The following is a 26,181-nucleotide window of genomic DNA, read 5'->3' as shown; positions in this document are numbered from 1 at the left end:
ATAATGCTCATATTTATAAAACTGAGTGCCTCTGTGAAAGGTAAGGATGACTACTGCATTTGTGGTGCAATCAGAACATTGCGTGTGCTGAAGTTGTTTTAACGCAAACCAAAGATGCCTTTTAAAAAACAAGTTTACATCATATTCTTATGCATGCCAGTACTGTGTGTGAGGTAATTTAAGGTGGTTCTGAAAAGTGTTTTCGGCATCTTCATATCCTGTCACATGGGCGGCAAGCCACTCCCATCTGGTCACATGGGCGACAAGCCACTCCCACAAAGGAGGCCACACCCACAGAGTAGGTTCGAACAATTTTTGAAACCCACCACTGGTGCGCGCACACACTTTTGGTACACAACGACAAAAAGGTTAGCCATCACTGTGCTATAGAAATCTCTGAGGCTCAATTTCAGTGAAGTAAGGAGTCACATCTATCCCAAAGGTGCTTTTTCAAAAGGCAACTGGACTTTGTTTTTCTTTGAGAAGTTTCACTTCTCATCCAGCTGAAGAAACTTCTTGGATAAGAAGTGAAATGTCTTCAAGGAAAAACAAAGTCAAGTTGTCTTTTGAAAAAGCACCTCTGGGACAACCATTATTTGGATGACTGAGAATGTCCACAGAGTCACATTTATTGTCTTCCCCAGATCTGTAATGTGCTGCAATGGCTAGAGAATGCTTCTGAAAATGGAAAGCAATGTGGTTGAAATCCCAGCAGTTCAGCAACAAGCTTTAAAACAATGAAGACAAAAGATTTTCCAAACACAAACACTTAAATTTGTCACTCCAGATGAAGATTAAAAAAAGATTCATATAAAGAGAGCATCAACATTTGGAAGAAAATGTCCTGTCTTCTAATACACATGCCAGAGGACTAGAGCACAACTAAGCACAACTAAGTGTCAATTTTGTAACTAGGTCTGTTTTTTTTGGAGGAGGGAGTTAATAAAATTGGTTTTGAGGCCATCATTCGCAAGTCTAGAGAAAGCACTAGATCAGACAGGATTATAAACTTTGGCCCAGTTTTTGAATCTGGGAAGGAGGGGGAAAAAGACACCTTAACTCTTGAAGAAAAACTTACAATTTTAAGATATCCATTTCATTCAAGAGCTGCAAAGTGGGACTAGGATAAATCATGTCACCAGAAGAACTGGGCATTTTGGCAGCTTGTTCCTAATGGTTTTTTTGTGTGTGTGCTTATTTATCTCTGTTAGATCTTGAAAAGCTTATGCTAATTTTAATTAATTAATTTTAATTAAGAGTTAATTTTTCATTGAAAACCTGTAGAAAATCCTGTTTATAGGGACATAATCTTGAAAAATTTTGGGGCTGCCCATAGGGTTTAAAAAAAAATCTTTTATGCAGCATAGCAATGTATGAAAATCGATTTGCATTAATTTGGTAGTGGCAAAAAAATGGGGCAGATTCGCTTCCTGTTTCTGTACCAGTCATAGTTGATAGAAAATATACAGTAGTTCAGATAACACCTAAAGGATTATGTTTCTTTGTACCAGCCCTATCAATCTTAAATGATCTGTAGATTGTGCTTAATTGATAAGGATGATTTAAGTCAAAATATGTTTTAATATTTAAAAGACAACAAACAAGTAAGTCAACAAACAAAATGAGCTTCATGAGCATCAGGAAATAAATACATGTCATCTCACAAGAGGACTATACTTGATAAACTAAATCTTTTAAAGTTATAAGGACCAGACAGGAACTGGAGAATTCTAACAAGGTTTCCAACACTTTTAACACTGTATCAAATGTGGCAGTTTGAAAGGAAATATTTATTTTACTTTAATATTATTCAATGTTTATGACCGCCCATTTCATCTAAGCATCTCAGGGCAGCTTTTCAACAGGTTAAAATAATCCAATAAAAAACAAGTGAAAAACCAACATACTATATCAATGTATAAAAACTACCCATAATTATTTTAAAACAGAAAATGTTTAATTCACCATACATCAACTCAACACAGCCACTGTAAAAGTTCCCTACCATTACCAGACCATCCAGGCATGGCATAAGAACCATGTTTTCAGGCTTTCCTAAAGACTGAGAGTGTAAGGGCCAATCTAAGGTTTGGGGAGGGAATGATGTTCCACAGGGCATTACCATGGCAGAAAAGCCCTGGCACCCTACCAGATGATATTCTTTCATAAATGGCATCCATAACATCCATCACTTATTAAATTGCATTCAAGCAATTTGCTATCAGTTTAAATAGAAGTTATAGCCCCACGATTAATGGCAATGATGTCTGTGTGTATGATTTGCATTGTAATTTTATGGAAACCCACTTATAGCCTTTTATTTTTGTGATATACTGCTTCAAAGAAGTCAGAACCAGTCACACTTGGGTGTTAACCTGTGCGAGCATTTATCATATATGTGCTTAATTGAATCTATAGCTAGTGAATGCCCGGAGGCTGTGGGAGTCCGAGTGGGGAGGAACCAGCTCAGGCTCTATCCTGACAAGACCTGTTGGCTGATGGCATTTTTATCACTTGGATCTGGAGATGCTCCCCTTTAGTTCTAAGTCGAGTTGCACTACCTCCTTCAGGATTGATGTGTACTTTGTGGGTTAAGGAATAGGCGGCAGCTGCAATATTTTATACTTCAATATACTAGGAATAAGTACAGATTCAAGTGTCACCACTTGTACCTGTATTTGCCTTAGGAGGTGCTTAAAGTATCTACTTATGTTCTAGTCATCTTGACTGGTCTACTGCAATGAATTCTACATGGATTTGTTTTTGTAGGCTACATGGAGCTACAGCTAGTCCAGAATGCAGAGGCATGGGTTATTGTGGGTGTTTTGTTATGCCCCAAAAATATCTTTTCCTGGAGCTGCATAGATTTCATTGGGAATGAAATTTAAACCATGCTTATCCTCCATAAAGTCCTTCATGGCATAGGCTCAAGTTACTTGCCCATCCTATATGGTTCAGCAAAGTTGGCATTCTCAAGTTCTATTGATTAAGCAATGCCACCTGAAAAGTCAAGGGACTGGTGCATCTCTTCCATAGTGTATATTCTCTGGAATGATGTTCTCTCTGAGATCCATAAAGCCTCACCCTACTTTATTTGGATGAGCCTTAAAATCTGGTTCTTTTCCTAGCCCTTGAACTACAGTGGTGGGCAGGCTCCTTGTTGGCTATCTGATTTATGAGATGGAGATTGGTTTTCTCTGTTTCTATAGATAGAACATGGACCAGAGTTGTCATAAGGTCAGTGGTTTATAAATGTAACAAAAAAATTCCTCTCCCTGCCATAATAACATAAATATGAAAACAGAAATGTTGTCAGTAAAGGGGCAGAGAATCTCTGGAACAATAGGTTGGCTGGTAGAATGAGGAAAGCAATCTACTTTCCAGTAGAGACAGCTTTGACAGGAAGATTAAATCGAGAATCAAGTTATTATTTAAAAAATAATTACATTCTTAAACACTTTATTTCCACAATAACTTTAAATTTAAAAATACTTAGTAAATATAAAGAAATCAAAGTTATATTTCATGATTGGTTTTTGTTTTTACTCTGTTCTCTAATTGTCAGCATATTTATACTTCTATATTTACTGAATGACTGATTTGTACCACCAATGGCTTTTGATATATTATTTCCAAACTCTATAAACACATAGTGCTACGTATCATTCATCCAGCTATAAACTGAGATTCTTTGAAGTATATCATGGCAATTTGAGCCAACCAGGACAAAGAAATTCATGTATACATTAGTAGAAAAATAAAAACCCAAATAGCATGTGTAGATATTGGATTCACTTGGTGATCTTATCTGATCCAAATATTCCCTCCACTGGGTAAAAATTTATATTTTCTGGATAAGGATATTCCTTTTCTACAAAATAGATTTCTACTTCTGTTTTTCCTATTCCAACAACTTGGTTGAAACATGGAAAATGATACATATAACATCATCTTTCTTTTTTCTTCTGTATTGACATTGACATAGTGCAGATTATGATAACATGTCTTCCAGTTTGCAAAATAAATAGATTCATTTTAAAATATTACAAAATAACATTAAGTGGGATTTTATCTATTGCAAAATATAAACAGAGTTTGGTGTTCTTTTTGTCATATTAATCTTTTAACTGAAAATGGTGAGTTGCCATATATTTGCAAGGTAAAGAGTAATGATACTGAATTATACTAAATAAAATTTAATTAACCAGAAAGTCTCTTTCTCTCTCTATCTCAGCATAAATTACCATGTTTTTGCTATTTCTTGCTTGAGTGTTTAAAGGTCCTGTAACAAAGCAACCATTGCCCACTTCTAATTTTGGAATTTGAATGGGATTGTCTCATTGTGAGTCTAAAATTTGCAACCGATAGACTCAGAAGCATTTTTTTACTTATGGAAAGTTGTCAAATCTTAGAAGCAAAAGATTTGACATTGTATATGACAAATAACACAGTTTGTGAAGCTGGGAATTTATTGCGGTATATTACGTACGTAACTACTTGATAGTTTAGTGAACTTTCACAATACTAAAAATCTGTATTACATTTTACACAAACCATTTTAATTTTCTCAATTTATTGTATCGGTTTCCGTTCATGACAGGGAAAAATACGTCATGTTTCTATCTAAGAGAAAAATAATATTTTGCTGTTCACTATTAACATCAACAATAGTTCTTTTTGTGAACTGTTTAACTATGTTTTCTACAAATGTTATATTCCAATAGCAATCATTATATACACTTTAGAGCCCTTTTCCTTAATTGTGCAAAGATAAAAAAGAAGTTACATATTGCATATTTGAAATTTTCTTTACAGTTTAATAAGACATATTGAATAACCATGCATTCACTTAACCCAAGTCTTTATTTATCATGCAGGCGATTCTTTTATATATTTTTTGCTGTTCATCATACCCTCTTTGGCTTCATCATAATTCAAGACAAAATACACTTTTCTTTTCTTTTTAAGAGATGGGACATTTTGAGGAACAAAAAGTGCTTCTTTGTGCTTCTGATCATGCAAAGCATTTCGAAAAAAGGCAGATGCTATGAGGACCCAGATTGTTAAGGGCAATATGCTGACTCCATAAACCACTTAGAGAGGGCTGTAAAGCACTGTGAAGCGGTATATAAGTCTAAGTGCTATTGCTATGGGGATGAAATACCAACAGTCTTTCTTCAATTCCCTGTAGTACAAGAGCTGGAAAACCACGCCACTCAGATTCAGTGGCACATCTTTCTTTGAGACAAGAAAGAGAAATATTTTTCTTTCTACCTCTAGACCACAGAACCCTGATTATAGACCCTCAGAGTCACCTTTTTGGTGAGATGCATGGCATATAAATTGAATAAATAAATAAATAAATAAAATTACCAACTTCTGAGTCCACATTTTCTTCACCTGCTGAGTCAACAACTTTGGCCTATGCTTCATTGCTTTTTAACATTATGCTATTTTAACCTAATTATTATTACAACCCCTCCTTGTTAGTGGCTACTTTGATTAGTGACAATCTATAAATAAGACAATAGTAATAAATTAATAAATATCACTTTTTAGTTTAAGCCCAAATATCCATAATGGACAACAGCACATGTGGGTGTGAGAGTAATGGTGGCATTGCTGCTGCACAGCAAAATTTACCTAAATGAGGTTGCAGCACCCAGCAATCTTTGCAATCTCTTTCTCTGTCATGTGGTTTGCTTTGTGACCATTTAGCTTCTGATGTAAGACATGAATTGCAGTTTAATTTTATTATTTATTCATTTCAATTATAATTTTAATTCTAAGCTGCCCTTCATACAAGTTGTTACAGCATGAAAAATTGGAGATCAATGCTGTCTTTTTTCTTAATCTAGGCAATGATACACACACATACACACACACACAATAAGTAGAAAATATGTTTGTATATAAGTGTGCACTCTGTTCCAGACACATGCATACTCACAGAATTATGTAGAAATATCTAAACATTGGTTATATCAAAATCTTAAATCATTAAAGAATATAGGCTTTCCTTTAAATTAATTACAAATAATGGAAACAGTTTTTACACAGTATCCTCTTAAATGATTATAAATAATGTATTGTTGAAGACTGCTATCTGACCTTCATCTAGATATGCACGTCTTCATTTTACCATTAAAATAGGAACAAAACTCAAAACATTAGTCGATACAAGTGCAGCATATATTTTGATATTAATTCTCTCTCCTATATGCAAAAAATGTATTTCTATTCCTATGCATAGATTGAGCTTCTTATAAAAATAATTATGATAAAATATAGAAGATAAACTTAATCCTTTGAACACCATAAAAATAATTTTAAGCAGACACCAATTCAGCAAATCTTCAATAGACTTATATTAGCCATCCCATACATCTGTTGCAGATGATATAAAGCTATTTATTTCCCTGCCTAAAATCCAGATTTGCTCTTCCATACTAGTGCACTTTGCATAGAGACATTCTTCGCTTTTAAGAAAACCATTTGGTTTCAACCATACAAGAAACAGTTACTGGGGAACCCTTCCTAAGTCCCATGTAAACAAACTTCTTAGCATTCCCTTGCTTGTATAAACCAAGGGATTGAAAAATCTTTGGTGGATTGTCGGAAGAAAAAAGCAACACAGAACTTCATCTAAAATAAGGTGCTCCCGAAGAGAAGGAGCAACATGTAACACCATCAAGGTCACACTCTCATTGGTTTTTGTTTCATTTTGGGGTTCTTCTTTCAGTTGGGTGTCACCCCGGCTTCTTTCTGACGTAGTCTTTCTTTCTGTTGTTTAAGAGAAAAGGAGTTTATTATCATTCTTTGCTTTAGTTTTCCATCTGTTTTCAAACTGCAGAGAGTATATGGTTTAGGCCAAAAGAATGGAGCAATTTGAAACCAGAGTAGACATAAGCTTCCCCCTCCCTCCATTTTCTCCAGAAAATTAATTCCTGAAGTGCCACACTAAGACAGGAAGGATATGTTTTTAAAGCAAATATATGTCAAAAAGACTGTACATTTCGTCAACAGTGTATATCTGTAAAAATTACAAATATGAAAAAAACACAGACATTTAAAAGTTGTAGAAGTAAAAAGTAAAGGCATGATTTGAAGCCAGCTACTTGTAGGGATTTACCCTTTCCTTCAAAAATGAGTATTTTATACAGTCCATGTGGTGAACCGTATGATATTTTAACTGTAGACCAGACCCAATACAAACTTGATAGCCATACATTATCATATACTATTTCAGATAATTTATATTAAATTAATTAATAGCAAACTCTCTTTTGATTTCATATAGCTGCTCAACATCAGATTGTCCCTCAAATAAATAGTCATATCTTTGTTACTAAATTGGACTCAATTCCCTCTAGCTTGCTGGTATCTGTATACATGCAGCAAAAGAATTTTCCGTCTGTCTACATAAAAAGAGACAGTAGCCAATACTGGACCAAATCCAGCAATTCAGAACTTGTTCTTAAATAAATTAAAATGACAAATTTAGAGGACCTCTTACAGGAATGTGGTATTAACTATCTTTTCAATCTATGGTGTCATATTAATATTTCAGAAATGGAAAATATCTTGAAAGGCAAAAACAATGCCAAGAATTATTTAATGCAACAGGAAAGGATCCCCATGCTCAATTAACATTCAGATTAATATTTTATACAGAGACACGTTGAGTTAAAATCTACAATGATTTTGTAAGCTGGCTCCAAGATATAATGCCACTGCAGGAGGAAGCCTTTAGGACACCTATCCTAAAACTGAAAATATGAACTTGTTTTTTAGTAGATTAACTCCATAAGAATTAACAGCTCTATTTAAAAGAGAACCAGAAACCAGAATCACAATAAGAATGTAACATACCAGACTGGCAGTTGGATTTATTTTCCTAGTTTCCACTTTTTTTTCTGAAGTTAACTTGCTCACTGATTGCTGAGCCATTCGGAGTCTAAAACAGGATATAAGCAAGTATTATTAGAGCTTTAAAAATGATATATGTTCACCATATAAAAGTTGTTCTCCTAAACAACTACATTTTATTCTTTATAAAGCACACACACAAAATCTACACCACCCTCTCTTATCTGACAAATTTGGAAAAATTATTGACTACAATTTTTAGAACTGGTATAGGACCTGACTTATTCTACATTCACTACCAGTGAGAGTTTACCTAACAAAATGCCTTTTACTGAGATAATCATTGATCCAACCCCTTAATCATATTAGCACTGATTGGAAGCAAGTTTCCCAGAGCTTTTCCAACCCAACCTGAAGATACTATGAAATGAATTTGGGGTGTTTAATTGCAAAGCATATGTTCGATTACTGAACCACAATCCTTCCCTTGCAAGAAAGCACCTATCAGGCCAGTATGACCTTCATCAGGGTCATTGTGATACAGTACCAATTCCAATTCAGCATTAGAGTGGTCAATACCTGGAATGCACTACCTGGCTCTGTTGTTCCAAACTCCCATAATTTTAACCTAAGACTGTCTACTGTTGATCTTACCCCTTCCTAAGAGATCTGTAAGGGGCGTGCATAAGCACACTAGCGTGCCTACTGTCCCTGTTCTACTGTTTCCATTTATTTGTACCCATTACTGTGTTCATATTTAAGTTTATACTTATACCTGTTATCTTTTACATGTTTTACAAACTAAATAAAATAAATAAATACATCTCAGTTTCTACTATATATTAAATTGTTATACATTGGCTCTCTTGCTCTTAATTCATAGATTGTTCTTGATCTCTAATGATCATTTTGATGGTGTTTCAGGAGCAAGGGGTTCACATTACGAACAAACAAACAAAAAATTGCTATGCATTCCTACTTGCTGGCTCACTGTAATTTTCAAACTGTAATTTTTATCTAACACTGGAATGTCTTGTTGGACAGAGTTGAATATAAAGAAAATTTCATCCATGGAATTTAGCGGCAAAACCTAACAGCTTAATAACTATTTTGGTTCAGTCAGTAGGACTATAATATACAATACAGTTAGTTGGATTACTGGTTAGTGGCACAGAAGCTGCAATAATCTGGACTAGCTCAATTGTTTCTAAGTGACATTTAAAGTAACCCCATCAAAGTATTGTTTTATTACAAAATGCTATCAGTCAATGGCCCAAGGTTCAAGGTTTATTACACTTGTATGCCGCCCTATTTCCGGAGGGACTCAGGGTGGCTAACAAACCGAAGGGGAAGGGAATAATACAGACAAAAAGCAATAAAAACAGACAATCAAAATACGGAAACAATTTAAAAGCAGTCAACAGCCACACAATTCGAGTGGGGATGGGAACTCATTAGCCCCAGGCCTGTTGGAACAGCCAGGTTTTGACGGCTTTGCGGAAAGCCTGAAGGGTGGTGAGGGTCCGGATCTCCACGGGGAGATCGTTCCAGAGGGCTGGAGCAGCCACAGAGAAGGCCCTCCTCTGGGTGGTCGACAATCGGCATTGGCCGGCAGATGGAATTCGGAGGAGGCCTAGTCTGTGGGATCTGATAGGTCTTAGGGAGGTAATTGGCAGCAGGCGGTCTCTCAAGTACCCAGGTCCAATACCATGAAGGGCTTTATAAGTGACGACTAGCACCTTGAAGACCAATAGGCAGCCAGTGCAGCTCGCGGAGGATAGGTGTAACGTGGGTGTACCGAGGTGCACCCACAATCGCTTGCGCGGCTGCATTCTGGACAAGCTGGAGTCTCCGAATGCTCTTCAAGGGCTGCCCCATGTAGAGCGCATTGCAGTAGTCCAGTCTTGAGGTCACAAGGGCGTGAGTGACTGTTGCAAGAGCCTCCCGGTTCAGGTAGGGATGCAATTGGTGCACCAGGCGAACCTGGGCAAATGCCCCCCTGGTCACAGCCGACAAATGATGTTCTAAAGTCAGCTGTGGGTCCAGGAGGACTCCCAAATTGCGAACCCTGTCTGAGGGGCGTATAATTTCACCCCCCAGCCTGAGAGATGGAATACATGGCCAATTGTTGGGAGGGAAAAACACAAGCCACTCGGTCTTGTCTGGATTGAGTGCAAGCTTGTTTGAGCCCAGCAGTTTACTTCAAAAATTTCAGTTACTGTGAAATATGGAAACAAGAATGGCAATGCCAGTTTGATACTAATTCAAAAAAGAACAGAATTGCCTCCTTAATGGCTCATGTATCCTAGAAAATAATGGAAAGATGAGAATTTTCTATGGTAAAACAAACAAGCAAACACTTTTCTATAAAAAAATTAAGCACTAAAACTTTCAGTCAAAATTGTTAATATTATTATCTAATTGATTGTGGCGAGAGGCATTTTTAAAATCTAAATGTTTTTATAGTAGATCAAATATCAAACACGTACATAGTCCCTCACACTTACTATCCAATTCAAGATCGTTACAAAAGTGCATATTTTGTAATAACAAACATATAAGATAGTTCACGTGTTAACAATATTAACCAGTTTTAAAATATATTTTTGCTGTTGGTAGTATAAAGTTTTCCCCTTTTCAAGAATACATAAGTGTTGTGTCAGGGCTGAGGATGGAAAAATGTTGCTTACTTAACCCCATGACCTCCTTTTCATTCAAAGGATCAAGGGAGAAAAGGATAGGAATTAAGTCATGAAGTGATTTGATACCAAAAGACTGATTTGGTATCAAATCCAGTAGAATGGACATTATATAACCAGCTGCTACCATAATATGTTCTCAAAACATATTAAATTCCTTATGATTAACATAATTTGGGGTATTTATCAAAAACGTTCCAACTATACTAATAAAGGAGAATTTTTGTAACTTGGGGTTGACATGAAGGATCCTTGTTGCTCTCTGAGCTTGTTTGTTTTCTTGCAGACATTTCATTATCCAAACTAGGTAACATCATCATCAGTGCTACTTAGGAGTGTTGTTTAGTGTCAGTTTATATTCTAGTAGCTTGCCTGTCAGTGTTGGTGGAGATGATCTTAGAGATTCTTTGACTGGGCTGTTTGCTATTGCCTTCTTTGGCGGTTTCTTGATTGGGGTATTGTTTACTTGATTGTTGGTCTGATGTTAGTTAACCTTGGAGTTAATCTATGCTAATCTGGGGTGCTGATTGCTGGTGATTGCTTTTTGTTTCCTTTTGGGGTGGGTGCTAGTCAGGGGTGGGTTCCGGATTCTTTTACTGCTGGTTTGCTCAGGGATGCACTTCTGGTATGAGCACTTGATGCGCGCTATACTCGCATACACAGTAGTAAAAAAATGCTTCTGCGCATGCATAGAAACAAAACCAAGATGGTGCCACAATAGAATCAGTTTGGATGCGTGGGCAGCCGAGTTACTACCTACTTGGCCGAACCAGTAGGAACCCACCTGTAACTACCGTCCAGTTTCCAACCTCCCCTTCGTTGGGAAGGTTGTTGAGAAAGTGGTGGCCTCTCAGCTCCGGCGGTCCTTGGATGAAACCGATTATCTGGATTCCTTTCAGTCTGGATTCAGGCCTGGATACAGCACGGAAACTGCTTTGGTCGCACTGATTGATGATCTCTGGAGAGCCAGGGATGGGGGCCATGCCTCCATCCTAGTGCTCCTTGACCTCTCGGCGGCCTTCGATACCATCGACCATGGTATCCTTCTGCGGCGGTTGCGTGAGGTGGGAGTGGGAGGCACCGTTCTTTGGTGGTTCTCCTCCTACCTCTCAGACAGGTCGCAGTCGGTGTTGGTCAGAGGGCAGAGGTCGTCCCCTAGGCCCCTTAAGTATGGGGTGCCGCAGGGTTCGGTCCTGTCCCCCCTCCTGTTTAACATCTACATGAAGCCACTGGGTGAGATCATTCGTCGGCACGGGATAAAATACCATCAATATGCGGACGATACACAGCTGTATCTGTCCGCCCCGTGCCAACTCAGTGAAGCGGTTGAAGTGATGTGTCAGTGTCTGGAGGCTGCCAGGGTCTGGATGGGTGTGAACAAGCTTGCACTCAATCCCGACAAGACCGAGTGGCTTGTGTTTTTCCCTCCCAAAGATTGGCCTTGTATTCCATCTCTCAGGCTGGGGGGTGAAATTATACGCCCCTCAGACAGGGTTCGCAATTTGGGAGTCCTCCTGGACCCACAGCTGACTTTAGAGCATCATCTGTCGGCTGTGACCAGGGGGACATTTGCCCAGGTTTCCCTGGTGCACCAATTGCATCCCTACCTGAACCGGGAGGCCCTCAGAACAGTCACTCACGCCCTTGTGACCTCAAGACTGGACTACTGTAATGCGCTCTACATGGGGCAGCCCTTGAAGAGCATTCGGAGACTTCAGCTTGTACAGAATGCAGCCGCGCGAGCGATTGTGGGTGCACCTCGGTACACCCACGTTACACCTATCCTCCGCGAGCTGCACTGGCTGCCTGTTGGACTCCGGACGCGCTTCAAGGTGCTAGTCATTACTTTTAAAGCCCTACATGGTATCGGACCTGGGTACTTGAGAGACCGCCTCCTGCCAATTACCTCCCTACGACCAATTAGATCCCACAGATTAGGCCTCCTCCGAATACCATCAGCTAGCCAATGTAGACTGTCGACCCCTCGGGGGAGGGCCTTCTCTGTGGCTGCTCCAGCCCTCTGGAACGATCTCCCCGTGGAGATTCAGACCTTCACCACCCTTCAGACTTTCCGCAAAGCCGTCAAGACCTGGCTGTTCCGGCAGGCCTGGGGCTGATGAGTTCCCAGCCCCACTTGAATTGTTGTGATTGTTGTGTAGCTTTTAATCTGTTTTTTGTATCTTGTTTTTGTCTTGTTTGTTTTTTGTATCTCCCCCTTCCCCACTTGTTTGTTAGCCGCCCTGAGTCCCTCGGGAATAGGGCGGCATACAAGTATAATAAACATAACATAACATAACCTCTGGTGATTGTCTCTAGATGTTGTTAATGTCTATATGTCTATTGATGGCTGATTTGACACTCAACAGGTTCCAACAATAATTGAGAGCTAGTTTTGTGGTTAAGGCATCAGATTAGAAAACAGGAGACTGACAGTTATAATCTCATCTACAATATGAAGCTAAATTGAGTGACTTTGGGCCAATCATCTTCTTCCTGTCCTAGGAAAGAAGCAATGGCAAAGTACTTCTGAAAAACCTGGCCAAGAAAACTGCAGGGATTGTCCCTGAGAATGAGATAGGACTGAAAAGGAAGAAAAAATAACTGTAATATCCTTTGTTAAAAGTTTTTAAGAGAGTTCTTAGCTTTTTCAAGCTATGTTGTTCAATAGATATAGAAATAGTTAATTTTTATTTGTGTCAAGTTATATTCAGTATGTGAGTCTGTGTGCAATTACTATTGAAAATTAATATACATAAATATTGTTTTAGGCTGAGTTCACGCATAACATCAAACCATGATTTGTCACCATGGGAATAAATTTATAGAGAATAAAGTAAGTATAACAGAAATAAGTCTGTTATAATTACAAATAATTTTGTAATTCCATATTTTATACAATCAATTGCAAACCATGATTACAGAATAATCTAGATTAGTGTTTTTCAACCTGACAATTTAAGATGGGGTGGGCTTCCGTTCCCAGAATTCCCCAGCCAGTTACTATCCAGTTGAAATCCATCCATTTTAAAGTTTCCAAGTTTGAGAAACACTGGACTAGATTGTTACAGGTACTATATAGAGGAATTAATATTTACTCTTCAAGAAGAAAATATCACCTGCTTGAATATGATATTTTAGAATTTTCTTTGACATTCATAGGGTAATATGAATGGCATATGCTTTATTTCTAAGCAATGTGTTGTCCCTGGAACAATTTTGCCCATGGCAGAAGGTTTGGTAAAAAGAATTGAATAAAGTTTTTTTTTAATGTAATGGTACTGCCTCTTTTCTGATAACCCCTGCCTCTCATTAGTTTGTTGGAATTAGTTTTCTCTAGACCATGGGGAGAGGGGAATAATTTTTTCTCCATTTTGGCAGACTGAAACTTTAATACTTTTCTATCTTAAAAGAAAAAATCTACGTGTAAAGAATAGAAAACCATGACACTGAATTCACTGTTTCTCTTTGTGTGTGTGTGTGTGTGTGTGTGTGTGTGTGTGTGTGTGTGTGTGTATGTATGTATGTATGTATGTATGTATGTATATTTAAGACGTATGGACTTCAATTCCCAGAAGTCATGATTCTGGGAGTTGAAATGCACCCAACTTAAACTTGCTGAGGTTGCAAAACACTGGAGTGTTTCAAGAGAAGAACAACACAGATGGAGTTTCCTAATTAATTCCCAATTAATCCAACTGAACCACACTGTTTATATTAGTATCCTTTCCAAAAATCAATATCTGTTACTGATCTTGAAAGGAAGGCCTGATAAGGATTTGCTTGTGTTTTTCCTGACTTGCCCTTGTTCTTCATGTGGCTGCTGGTGGCAGTGATGAAATCTTTGTGTGCCATTTCAAGGGCAAATTGCAAGCAGCTTCTATTATGGCTAATTTCAAGTCTAGGAGGACTTCCCCTTCCCTGACATTTTCTTTCTGAGCAGAAAAAACTGATTGCTGCTTAAGATTGCTGCTTGCGATGAAAGACACCAGTGACCCACAATGTTTGCACATCTCCTTGTATAAAAAGTATAGCAATTTACTAAATTATCCACATCTGCATCTAATTTAAAATGGCTGCTTAAGCAAATGTATGCTTCTAATGTTGGACAATTAACATTGTTATTATGTTGAATGCTAGCTACCTATGTGGCAAGTTGTTCATTTAAGGCTCAAGAATAGTAATGTAGTCTTTGCTTGTTTAATATAAGGAACACCCCCCCCCCTCCACACACATACCTTAAATGTTTTGAGTAATTGCTAGCCTCCATCCAGCTTTTCACCAAATGTTACATGAAGAAGGGGGTGCTTGCCTGCAAAATTTGTGTTCATTCCCAGTAAGCTACTATATTTCCCTACATTGTATTTCTGTGGAACATAATCCCATAATATTTTGCTTTCCATTTTTCCCTATTTTAAAATAGAAGCTGGTGTCTCTTTAACAATAGAATCTGTTGGGTTTGGCAACAAATACATCTAAATAAATATTCAAGAATGTTAGCACTGAACTCAACATTACCATTTTATAGTTTTCACTCAGATATTTTACGTATGTGCTTCAAAAGTTGTTTACAAATAATATAATTTATCAGGGAGCATGAGTGTGACTATACAACTATACAACAATATACAACAAAGGTTTTCGTTTTTTTCAGGCAACACCTTTAAAAAAAATCCCACTACCCCTTATCAAGAGTCAAAGTGCAAATGATAGAAAATTGGCTGAGTTAAATGAACTTTTTTTTAAAAAATGTGTGTTATTCTCTCATAGAACCACAATAAATTCTTGCAAAACCCATGGGGTTCCATAGAACATAATTTTTTTAAAGGAAGGAAGGAAGGGAGGGAGGAGGGAAGGAAGGAAGGAAGGAAGAAAGGAAGGCTATACATACCAGAAAGTTACAAATGGGACCTACTCCAAAATAATATAATGTGGAGTGGTCCAGAAATACAAATTTCTAGCCATGTCTTCTTCTAGAATATTTATTCCCTTTCCCTTTCCTAGAACTAAGCATGCCCAGCCATCATTAGGCTGGGTTCAGGATGAGGAAGTATTCTACTTCTGCAAACTTTCAAATCACTCCCAGCCTGTTTGTTGATGAATGAGCATGGGGTTAATTTAGCCGAATAAGAAGTGAGAGTCATAAACGTAAATTTAATAGGAGGGGGAAATAAAATGAAATGTAGCAAGATCACTGGGCTAGAAAACACTTAATATTATAATATGTAATTTAAAATGTGTTATGTTTTTAACATAAATTTGTTACAACATGAAAGAATATAGTACAGTAATGAAATCATTAAATAATCATCCCAATCTTTTCTTCCCCCCTTTAAACCTTCAAACAGTTCAAATCTTAACCCCCAAAAATGGTTTTAACTAAAAACTAATAAAATCAGGAAACGATGGGACATGCCACGGCATGGAGTTTGATCTCCACAGCTGGATACCAAGAAACAATGCTGTAAATTCAGTACAGGATTTTGACACTGTGCTAAATGGGGTCTGAATCCCACAGGCTTCTCTTTGATGCAAGTGTGGACATATTAACGTCACTTTTGTTTGTCAGTGCTGTCTGCAACACCAATATTGCCTCACTTAAAGTTGTCCAACATGAAAATGCAAAGAGAAGCAATCTGTTCCAAATTAGCACAGCTCCTCTTTCATTTCACTAGCTAGCAATTGGAAGGGGTTAAGAAAGTGTAATTTATCAGATTATATGTGTTTATCTTTTTGTGGGGACAGCATCCCTTTGGTCAATTTTCCTAGGCACCCTGAGGGAATAATCTTTCCTTGAGGTCCATTTGATCTCAAAGAAAACAATGACGCCTGAGAAATACAGGAGTATAATTTGTTGAGTTTGAAAAAGAACAGCTCCCCAGACTTCTAAAATGGTATTAATGGCTTTATTAGAACCTTACCTTTCTTTGGAAATGTTTTTGTTCTCCCGTTTCCAAATAGTCTTAAACTCACTGCAGAATTCATACCAAACCATGAAAACATAATTCGGTGTGGTCTCCTTTTCACCAGATTTTGGCTTTATTCCATAGTATTTCACCATTTCTTCAAAACTGGAAGATGTAGAGGGAGAAAAGATGGACAGCATATAAACTCATTGGGGAAATTCAATGGAAAATTTGCTGGCATAGATTTCTGACTAGAAATTCCAAGCTACCAATAAAAAAAAAATCAGGTACAAGTAGAAACTGTACCATAAATAAAGACCAAATGCAATATAATATGAGTTTTTATTGCATCAGCTAAGTGAATTCAGTTGACAGATGTCCACATAGGCAATAGAAACAGAAAAAGCAAAAAAAGCAAAGTGGTAAGTAAGATTTGAGAAAGAATCACATTTTAAAAACAGTTGTTTAACGAAAAGGCACTGAATTGTATCATTGTACATTCCCCTAATAAATCTCTAAATAATAGGCTATTAAGTCATGGCGACCTCTTCCTAGCTGAAGGTTTTCACGCATTAATATCCTGAAAATACATCATTTGACCCAGAGCTAGCAGAATATAGTACTACTGGAATTACAATCTTGTTGTCAGGTTCCAAAGATACAAACAATCCCACATCCAAATCAAATTCAGGCTTCACACTTGTGGTGAATATTCCTAGGACTATTTTCACCTCCCACGTACTGTCTGCTTCTCCATTTGTATCTTCCAAGCAAGTTGGAACACCTTATTGCTTAAGGACAATTTAAAGGTTAAATTGGGGGCATTGAGATCTAGAATTAAATTTCTTATATTGAAGAAGGACGTGGCTGGTAAAACTATGCATATGTAAAGCTTCAATAGACATTTTGCAAGGTTTTTGAATTTTGACCTGAAAGAAGACTATACAATATTTTTAAATGCTCTGTGGGACAAATAGTAAGCTTATTATTTAGTTCTGTTCCTTGACTACTATTTTCTTCAAGGAAGTGGCAAAATACTCTTCATGTTTTTAACCAAACAACCTTTCTTTCATATGAAAAGACAGCTGTCACAGGAAAGCTACAACTTTTGCTTTAACTCAGTCCTGTTGGATTTCTCTGTGTACTGTATATATTTTCATCTATAATTTAATCTCCCAAAAAGTTTTAACTTTTATGAAAATGCTGCAAAGAGTAACATGCATTTGAAGAAAGAATCCCAATCCTAATCTTATTTAAAGGTATTTTTGAATTTATAATGTACAGAGTTAAGAAAACTGGACAACTTACCACTTTTGTGCATTGTCCAGGTGACTTTTCTCTTCTTTATGTTCTTCTATGGCTGCAAAAACATTTAAAAATAATTTTAGAAATCTGAATATATGCTACATTTCAAGAGTTTTATAATTTCACACCACTCATAGAAAAAGGAATATTTATAATATTAAAATATGAATTGTGAATTAAGAAATTATGTTATCCTTGTAAATGTTATAAGGAAAAGTACTGACACCTTAAAATATACCAGAAATACAGAGGCTGGTGTAATTGGCTAAACACTTTTAGTATATGCTGTTGTTACGATGATGAAGGGACTATTTGTGAGGAGATGTGGAATAGAGCAATAACAAAACACTTAAATTTATTGTGTTATAAAGATACTTTATTTACAGTGAAGGTATGCACAATTCACAATGATTTTGGTCTCCTTGAAGCTAATAGACTCCATATGTTGTCCAGTTAATGGCTTTTTTAATCCATGAAGGACATATCCGACAAGACATATTTGTCTATATTTGTAGCTGTATCCCAGAATTCCTGTACCTCAGGGTTTATAGCTCAAATTGTAAACAACCAAGCTCAGAGAGCACCAAGAAACTCTAAAGGAAAAATATTTAGATGTTCAGAACCAAAGTTATCATACAAAGATATTTCAGATCCTGACGATAAAGATTACTTACACTTCTGTCTAGACTTCATTTACTCAAAAACTGTGGTTTCCTATCCATTCTGATTCCCAACATACAGATATATCCTGGCAACTTTTTTGTGAAATTATAATGAAACATTTCCTATCAGGTGGCCAGACATGATACTGATAGTGCTACATAGCTGAATTTCACAAAATAAAAGGCATGTAAACCTTATATATGACAACCCTTCCTGTGTTTCCAAGGTTACTATGGACTAAATCTATAAGTCTATACTGATGACAAATTCTATAAAGCTTAGTTGTGAGAACCAGTGGCAGTTTGCAGGTATAGAATCCATTTAATCCAATTATAATAGGATTAAACCATAATTTAAAAAAATGCTCTGTATACAAAAGAATCCTATTTCCAATAGCTTCAAATGGTCTCTAATATATAGAAAATGATAAAATCAGGCTTAAGAAACTCTTATAAAGATAAAATGTATTGTGACTAATTTTGTTTTAATTTTATGTGCCATTCAGTATTCCTTTACTAGAAAGCCATATAAATATGCTTAATAAATGAATAAATAAAAGTAAGTTTAATAGAGTATAAATTGCTGAAATACCGTACAAAGATATCTTATGTAGGGTCAGAATTACAAGATTGTTTTCCTTTTGCACTGCAATCCCTCTTTTAACCTGATTAGATGTCATCCCTTTGAGGTAGACCAGACTTGAAAACCAAAATTGTGAAGACCAAAACTGCTTTATAGTATTTTATGTTTCTCTCCTCCCTGTCTTTATCTATTAGAGTATAGGGGGCAGAGTTGCGGTATGTTAAAATATTTACAGATCCAGTTAATTTCATACCTTTTGTCCTCACCTGCCATCATTTTCACAATTTACACATGAAGAAACAAAGGAAGAAATATAAATTGTACATTATTTTAATTACAGGGCGAAGATCAGAATTTTATTTAAAATGTTGTAAAAGAGGCACAAAAACCGAAAGCACAGATTTCTCAAGTTTCCATTCTTATTTCATCTGAATTAGGCGCTAGGGAAACTAAGCAAAATATTTTACAAATATTCTGTCTGTTATAAATCTTAATAATGCTATTTTTATTTGTTTAATACTACACATAATCTGTTTTCAACCCAGATTAGTTTGGTCTATTTAGCAAACATATGGAAGTAAACTGCTTTTAAATTATGTATAAATATTTTTGTACAAGAGCTTGCAAATCATAAAGTGTTACTTGTCCTACGCTTGAGATATTTTGGAAAATATCTTGACATTTTTCAACTACATGATGCATGAAAGTTCAAATGCACTTAACAGTAACCCAAAAATACTGCTTATATTTATACATTCCATCCACAGAACAAATTCAATTGTTTATTATCAGAGGTAATACAAGGAAACCAAAAAATTATGTTCTGTTTAAAAATGGATAATGTTGCCTATAAATTTGTCAAAATTGTGTTGAAGGTCAGTTTACTAGGCAATTATAGCAATGAAGCCAGCTAAGTCAGTTATTATATATTCATTTTTCTTGGATATATTTGTATATTAACAGAAAGAAAGCTTTTCAAAGAGTTTGTTTTTTTATATAGTCAAGAAATGGAACATATTTTAAATTGTGTTTCAGTCCATATCCTCTTTTAAAATATAATACAAAAATAAATTGAGACCAATGATACTATATGTCTCAAAATTCAGTATTTTTCTTGGAAACAACTCCAAAAAATACTTTTTCCCCAAATATGATTTTCCTGCATTCACATTATTAATCAATAATTATACTCCAACTGTGGTTAAACATGGTAACTTTTAAAACATAGCATTATTTAACATAACAAGAAAGAATATTTTTCATTTGCTTGTATTCCAAGGAAAACAGAAAGAGTAATCTTTCTGAGATTGCTAAATACAGGCAAACTATTTAAGAAACTGGAAAATTGGTTTTAATCCCTTTTAAACAGAATATGTATGAAACCAATCTGTTCAGCTTTTCAAAAAAAATAAATCAGACAGACTACACTTTTCCCTATAAAAATGAAAGATTTTTTTTTAATGGAGGCAGTGGGGGGGGGTTAGTGTGCTCAGAAGTATGATGAATTAGGTTAATAAGAATAGGAAACAGGCCTTCTCTAAAACAAGAAATTGTTACACATACCAAGCAAATAATACAGAGTATTATTTGGGTAATACAGAGTTGCAAAAATTGATAACTGTACATGAACCTAACTTTAAAAAAAGCTTCTGGTTATTTGAGCTGCTTTAGTAAATAAAAAAATCCACAGCATTACTTCCTCCTGTGGGATGCTTAGAATGATTTATGAAGCTGAGGTTATATTTTATACACTGAACTTAGTAAAGATTGATTTCATTCAATCAGGTAAAACTTTAGGAATATAATATGCACAGCCACCTCTTGCACTTAAGATATAGTTTTCTATCGTGCTGAAATGGAGAACGGATTAAAGAATTCTTTTCATTGGGATATTTTCTTTTTACAAATAAACATTTCAGGCAATTGGGAGCATAGGTTCATTTTAAAGGCACAACAGGAAAATGGCAAAATTGAAATTAATATTCTATGGATTTGTGGAGACTTTTTCACACTGTGAATTGCTTCATCTCATTTGATTATTCTTTTATTATCTTTCTGTTGCTACTAATGAATTATTCTGCCACATAGTCTTTTAGATCAGAATTGTAGAGTTTGGGACAGATAGTAGAGCAAGTAAGTTGTAAGAAGAAATATATATGTGTTTTATATGGGACACATCTGTTTATTTGCACAAAACCATTAAAAATAACAGGAATTAAAATATAATAATATAGTAAAATATTTTTTAGAATTTAAAAACTAAAGGGTATCTTTGACAGCTTCCCATTTTATAATTTAATATTTTAAAAAGAACAGGAGAAGGAACAACATCTACCAGTATGTACAGTCTAGGGTTAGAAAAGTATTGTAGTAGTAGGTTTTGGTTCCATAAAATTGTCAAACTTGAAATTCTAATCTGCATACAAAATTAGACTATGGCAAATGTTGCTCCTATTGGTTAGTTCTATATATAAATACCGAAGCAATAAATGTATTCATAAACAAGGAGGGTAAATAATACAATCTCACTCAAAAGATAGATACTTCTTAATCCCAATATGATTGCATCATTCTCATATGAGGAAAACTCCCAAATGTAGTGGTCATGAAGACTCAATAATTTGAAGCTGAGATGGACATTATTTGGAGTTGGTTGGAATCACTTCCCTAAATTGGTTTGAATAGAGCAGTGTCTAAATAAAAGTAATTAAATTAAAATAATTAATTAGATTTAGTTACATTATGCTTCACTCTTCTCCAAGCTGAAGGAAAATTCTACTTGTTTATCCAATACAGTATATCTGATGGGAGTCAGAATGGGAAAGGTTGGTTTAACTTTTCCCTTTTAATACATTTTTGATCCTGTGTTTACATTTTTCATTTATGTTGCTAATCTGTTTAATCATAAACATGTGCAAGAAATATCTGAAACTTGTCATTTCCCCCAGCTTTTGGTTGAGATGGGTCTCATCCTCTTACAGAATTATATCTGTTTGAGGAATTGTCTTTTTCAGACATATAGAGAGTGTGCTTTTTACTTTTTCTAAATCCATAATTAATGAATTAAGTAAATAATAAATATAAGTAAAATAATGCATTTTTCACTGCTAAGGAAAACATCTTGTTGCCTGCTTTTACTTTGTTTTATATTTTCTTGCTTCTCTACCACTAAGAGCGTTCATCACCTTCTTTTATCATTTTAAACGGTATGCTTTATTTTGAAATCTAGGTGGAACTGTCAGGCATGCCTCCTTCAATATCCAAGAAAGAAAAACCTCAACTCCATTTGAATAGAGATGAAATACTTTTACTATATATGAAGTGAAAGCAGCAAAAAGGAAAGCAAGATCTGAGCCAGAAAGGCGGAAACATGTACATATCAAACGTTTACCCAGCACCCTCCTCCCAATTACTCAACCCAGTGTCCAATCTGCAACTCCCTAAGGTGTCATGTGGGGTGCATCTTCAAACAGCCTCATCAAGTTGGTATGCGAGACGGTTGGCCAAACATCAACCACCCGCATGCACAGAAGATGGTGAGAACAAGATTCTTCCAATACAATATAATTCCCTTCCCCAATACCATGCCCCCCTCCCCGTTTCTAGGGCAGCCGATAGCAAGTAAGCGTAGCAGAGGCTGACATGCTTGCTCATCTACACAAACCTAAATTGTCATGAATACACTTATGCATTAACTTTATCTTATAATATACCATAATACTAAAAACTATAGATGAAATTTTCTGTAAATCTAAACAGTTTGAATTTGAGATCTCAACTGGCCAGCAACCAATGAACAAGAACATTTTGGTTCATGTATAAATAGTTTTCAACAAGGAGGCTTATAAATGCAAAAATCATATCGAGTAGTCTTTCTTTGGATAGTATAAACAGTATTGTAAGTGTTGGTTTTCTATATACTTTCCAACACTTAAGGAGAACCATAGACTTGGATCTGCATACAAATATTATGTTAAAATTATGTTGACTTTAAGAAAATTCAATAAAGCCTATTAATCTGGAATAGAATTATATACATTATCACAAATAATTCTGAGGTAACTTGGGATCATTTCTATTCCTCAAAATAATTCTAAATTTACTTGAAGAAACTTACGTGTTAATTTCAAAGCAAACAGAAGATACAGTCTGCTGTTTTAAAGTGGAACATCCAACCTATATTACTCACTGCATTCTTGTTACTTATGTATACATTTTCTATAGATTGCATTTAGGCCTTTTATGTATATTGATTTATAGTGAGCTTTTGCTTCCAATAGCAACTGCTTGAGCATACAAACATTCTTCAAAAAAGAAAACATCTGTATTATCACATCTAAATAAGAGTTGTGATATTCCAGGATAATTCTTCTATCTCTGGCACTTCTAATATTTTTTCCAGTTGCCTGCAGCTGTTGTAATTCATGGGTATGGAAAGACAGAGAAAATGCCTATGTATGAAGCAATGAAAATCATGAACACAATAAATGTTTGGTTATCATTGGAATTCTGAAAACAAGGAAATTATGTTTTTTTTTTAAAAACCTACTGTTTGTCTCACTAAAAACACAGACCATAGATGAAAAATATAATGTACCATGAAGCATATTCCTGACGATTCCAAATGACTATTTCATTTTGTTTTTAACACTAATGAAAAATATTCTCTAACTGAAACAGTAATGTAGCATATCAATGCATTGCTTGACAGTTATCCAGGAGTTTCTTCCCAGACCATTCCTTTAAAAAAATAAAAACAGCTGCCCTTGATATACCAGCTTTTTCTGCTTTTTCTGTAACAAATCACTTAAAGTTCTTTTTATATGGGAGTGATATTGAATATTATGTACAAAAGAGGTCTTAGTGTATCAAGAGACTGAAAAATAAATCTTCAGTAACATGAAAAATACAAACCATTTATAAGCCAATGCAGTGCTTAAAAGGAAAAGCAGTGCTTTTCCAACATTTACAAACCTAGAAAGCTGATAAAAGTGCAATTTTGGTTTTATACTTTTTTTTAAAAGAATGTGGTCTTTACCATCAAAATATGTGGCACTTCTAAATGTGAAAACCTGTAATTTCCCTTAAATTCCATTCAATAATTCTGTGCCACACTTTTGCTTTGTTTATTGTTTATTATATTTTTATTCTGCTCAATAGCCAGATTATTTGGGGACATTGCTATTTTGCTGATGAACAGTTCTGTAGTCTCAAAGGTTTGCATTCAGCTTGATGACCTGTGAGTTGCCCTAAGAAAGTTACAGCGTAATATATACTATTTTTCATGTTGGAATGGGAGAAGGGTTGGTTGAAATGTTCTGCTTTTACTTTCTCCTCCATAATCATCATTATTATTGTTACTGAAGAGTAATTTAGCTTCTATATCTTGATTAATTTCAATTTTTTTAAAAAAAATTACATTTGGGGAGTGGTAAGAGGTAAAAAATAAGTGGCTTGAATCCCACCCAATGGAAAATTATTAAATTAAAAATGTATCTATTTTTCCATTCTGCAATTTGATATCCAATAGTATCTGAAACAATATTGTCATGGTTAATCAAGAAATAGTAAAATCAAAATGATAGTATTTACAGATTTCTAAGTTGAATGAAGAAAATTCCCAAGAGAGTATATATTGGCAAGTTAAACATGCAAAAGCATGTAATTATGCATACCATAATTATATAATGGTATAACCCTAAGCATGCATTTTTAGAATGAAATTGCACTGCTTTTCAAAGGAGATAGTTCCAGTATTGTACTGTAAAACATTTTCTACAATTACCAGGGAATCTGCTGAAAGAATGATACCCCTGCAGAAAAGTACAGTCTATAGAGATTAACCACACATAAATCACTCTTGGTAAATACAGTTGGTCAACCACTCATTTTTAACTAACCATTTTACATTGTATCTAAGTGTACCAGATAATTTCCACACACTAAATATAATACTTCTGGTTTAATTTTCACTTATTCCTGAAGACCTGCAATCTAACCAACCAAACATTTCTAAAAAGTGAAATGAGCGCTCTCTCCCTCTCCCTCCGTCTTTCCTATACACACACACACACACACACACACACACACCAGAAACAAGAGAAAGATGGATGGTTATATAGAGATCAAGGTTTAGATATAGGTTAAAATAATCAAACCTATCCATTCAGTGGGATGGTAAGCAGCAGAACTTTGAAATGATAGAGTTATCAGAAATGAACTTCAATGATAGAGTTAAACAAAAATGAGGACTTCCTCCAAGGACCCAATAGAGGGTTGTTAAGCATGCAGAAGAATCTTTCTGTGGGAAATGAAGAACAACCAAAATATGGCCTAATGTGGGTCCCATATTCTATTTGAAAAGGCGATTCATGTGAAAAAAAAGTGGCGGGCGGGGGGAACAGAGACATTTTCTCCTGCCAAAAGGAGCGGCTTCTAGCTTTTTCCCTAGATTGATCAATGGATCAATGGATTTGCAGTGGGAAACCTATTATTGCTACTGAGTTTATGAGGAAGCTTAGTACATGTATTACACTTCTTTTTAGAAACTATTAGTAGAGAAAAAGTCTGTATTGGTATATAGTGGTATAGTTGCTTAGTAACAATCTTATTGTACATTAACTTAGAAATACTGTAAATCTTAGTCAAGGCAGTGAGATCTTCTGTGTAAATATATTTAGCATTATATAAAATTATAAAGAATACTATGTTACCCATATAAAACCATATTAATAAATTACTGTTTTAATATATTAATACTAGTATATTGTGGCCAGCATATAAAGACAATTATTATCTAATGCCAGTGACAATAGACACACTCAAAAAGTGAAAGAAACAAAGGTGAAAGTAGAATGTTTCCAAGAAGTGAAAATATAAATCCTACATCATAAAGGATTTGAAGATAGGAAATGGAGGTAAGTAACGAGGATATGGAATCTACTTTAAACTGACTGAAGTTGAAGAATTATGTTTGGAATGCCCCAGAACCAAGTGAAGACAAACTAAAAGTAAATGATGTAATTTCTGAAACCAGCTGAAAATGTTTTTTCACCTATATAAAGAAATGTGAACCACATTCTGCATAAATCTGAACCCATAATTAAAAGCAGATTTGCATTGAAATATATCACGAATGGGAACATGCTTAAACAGGTTGA

The 26,181-nt window shown here is 35.4% G+C and overlaps 1 protein-coding gene across 2 annotated transcripts in view; it reads right to left on the bottom strand.

The window, feature by feature from the left end:
• Positions 1-5,744: 5,744 nt before the first annotated feature.
• Positions 5,745-26,181, bottom strand: part of FMN1 (formin 1) — a 130,108-nt gene continuing 109,671 nt past the window's right edge. For both annotated transcript variants that reach the window (XM_014063373.2, XM_014064124.2), the window contains 4 exons: positions 17,780-17,831; positions 16,487-16,636; positions 7,873-7,957; positions 5,745-6,783 (listed from right to left, as the gene is read on the bottom strand). In XM_014063373.2, coding sequence (XP_013918848.2) covers positions 6,739-6,783; positions 7,873-7,957; positions 16,487-16,636; positions 17,780-17,831 — 332 coding nt within the window. In that variant the 3' untranslated portion in view covers positions 5,745-6,738. The remainder of the gene's footprint in view (positions 6,784-7,872; positions 7,958-16,486; positions 16,637-17,779; positions 17,832-26,181) is intronic.

Source organism: Thamnophis sirtalis, unplaced genomic scaffold (genome assembly GCF_051295495.1).
Source record: "Thamnophis sirtalis isolate CommonGarterSnake01/CBP01778 unplaced genomic scaffold, rThaSir2_p1.2 scaffold_1, whole genome shotgun sequence".
NCBI lineage: Eukaryota > Metazoa > Chordata > Lepidosauria > Squamata > Natricidae > Thamnophis > Thamnophis sirtalis.
The sequence above is the reverse complement of the archived record's forward strand: the minus strand, read 5'-3'. Positions and strand labels throughout refer to the sequence as shown.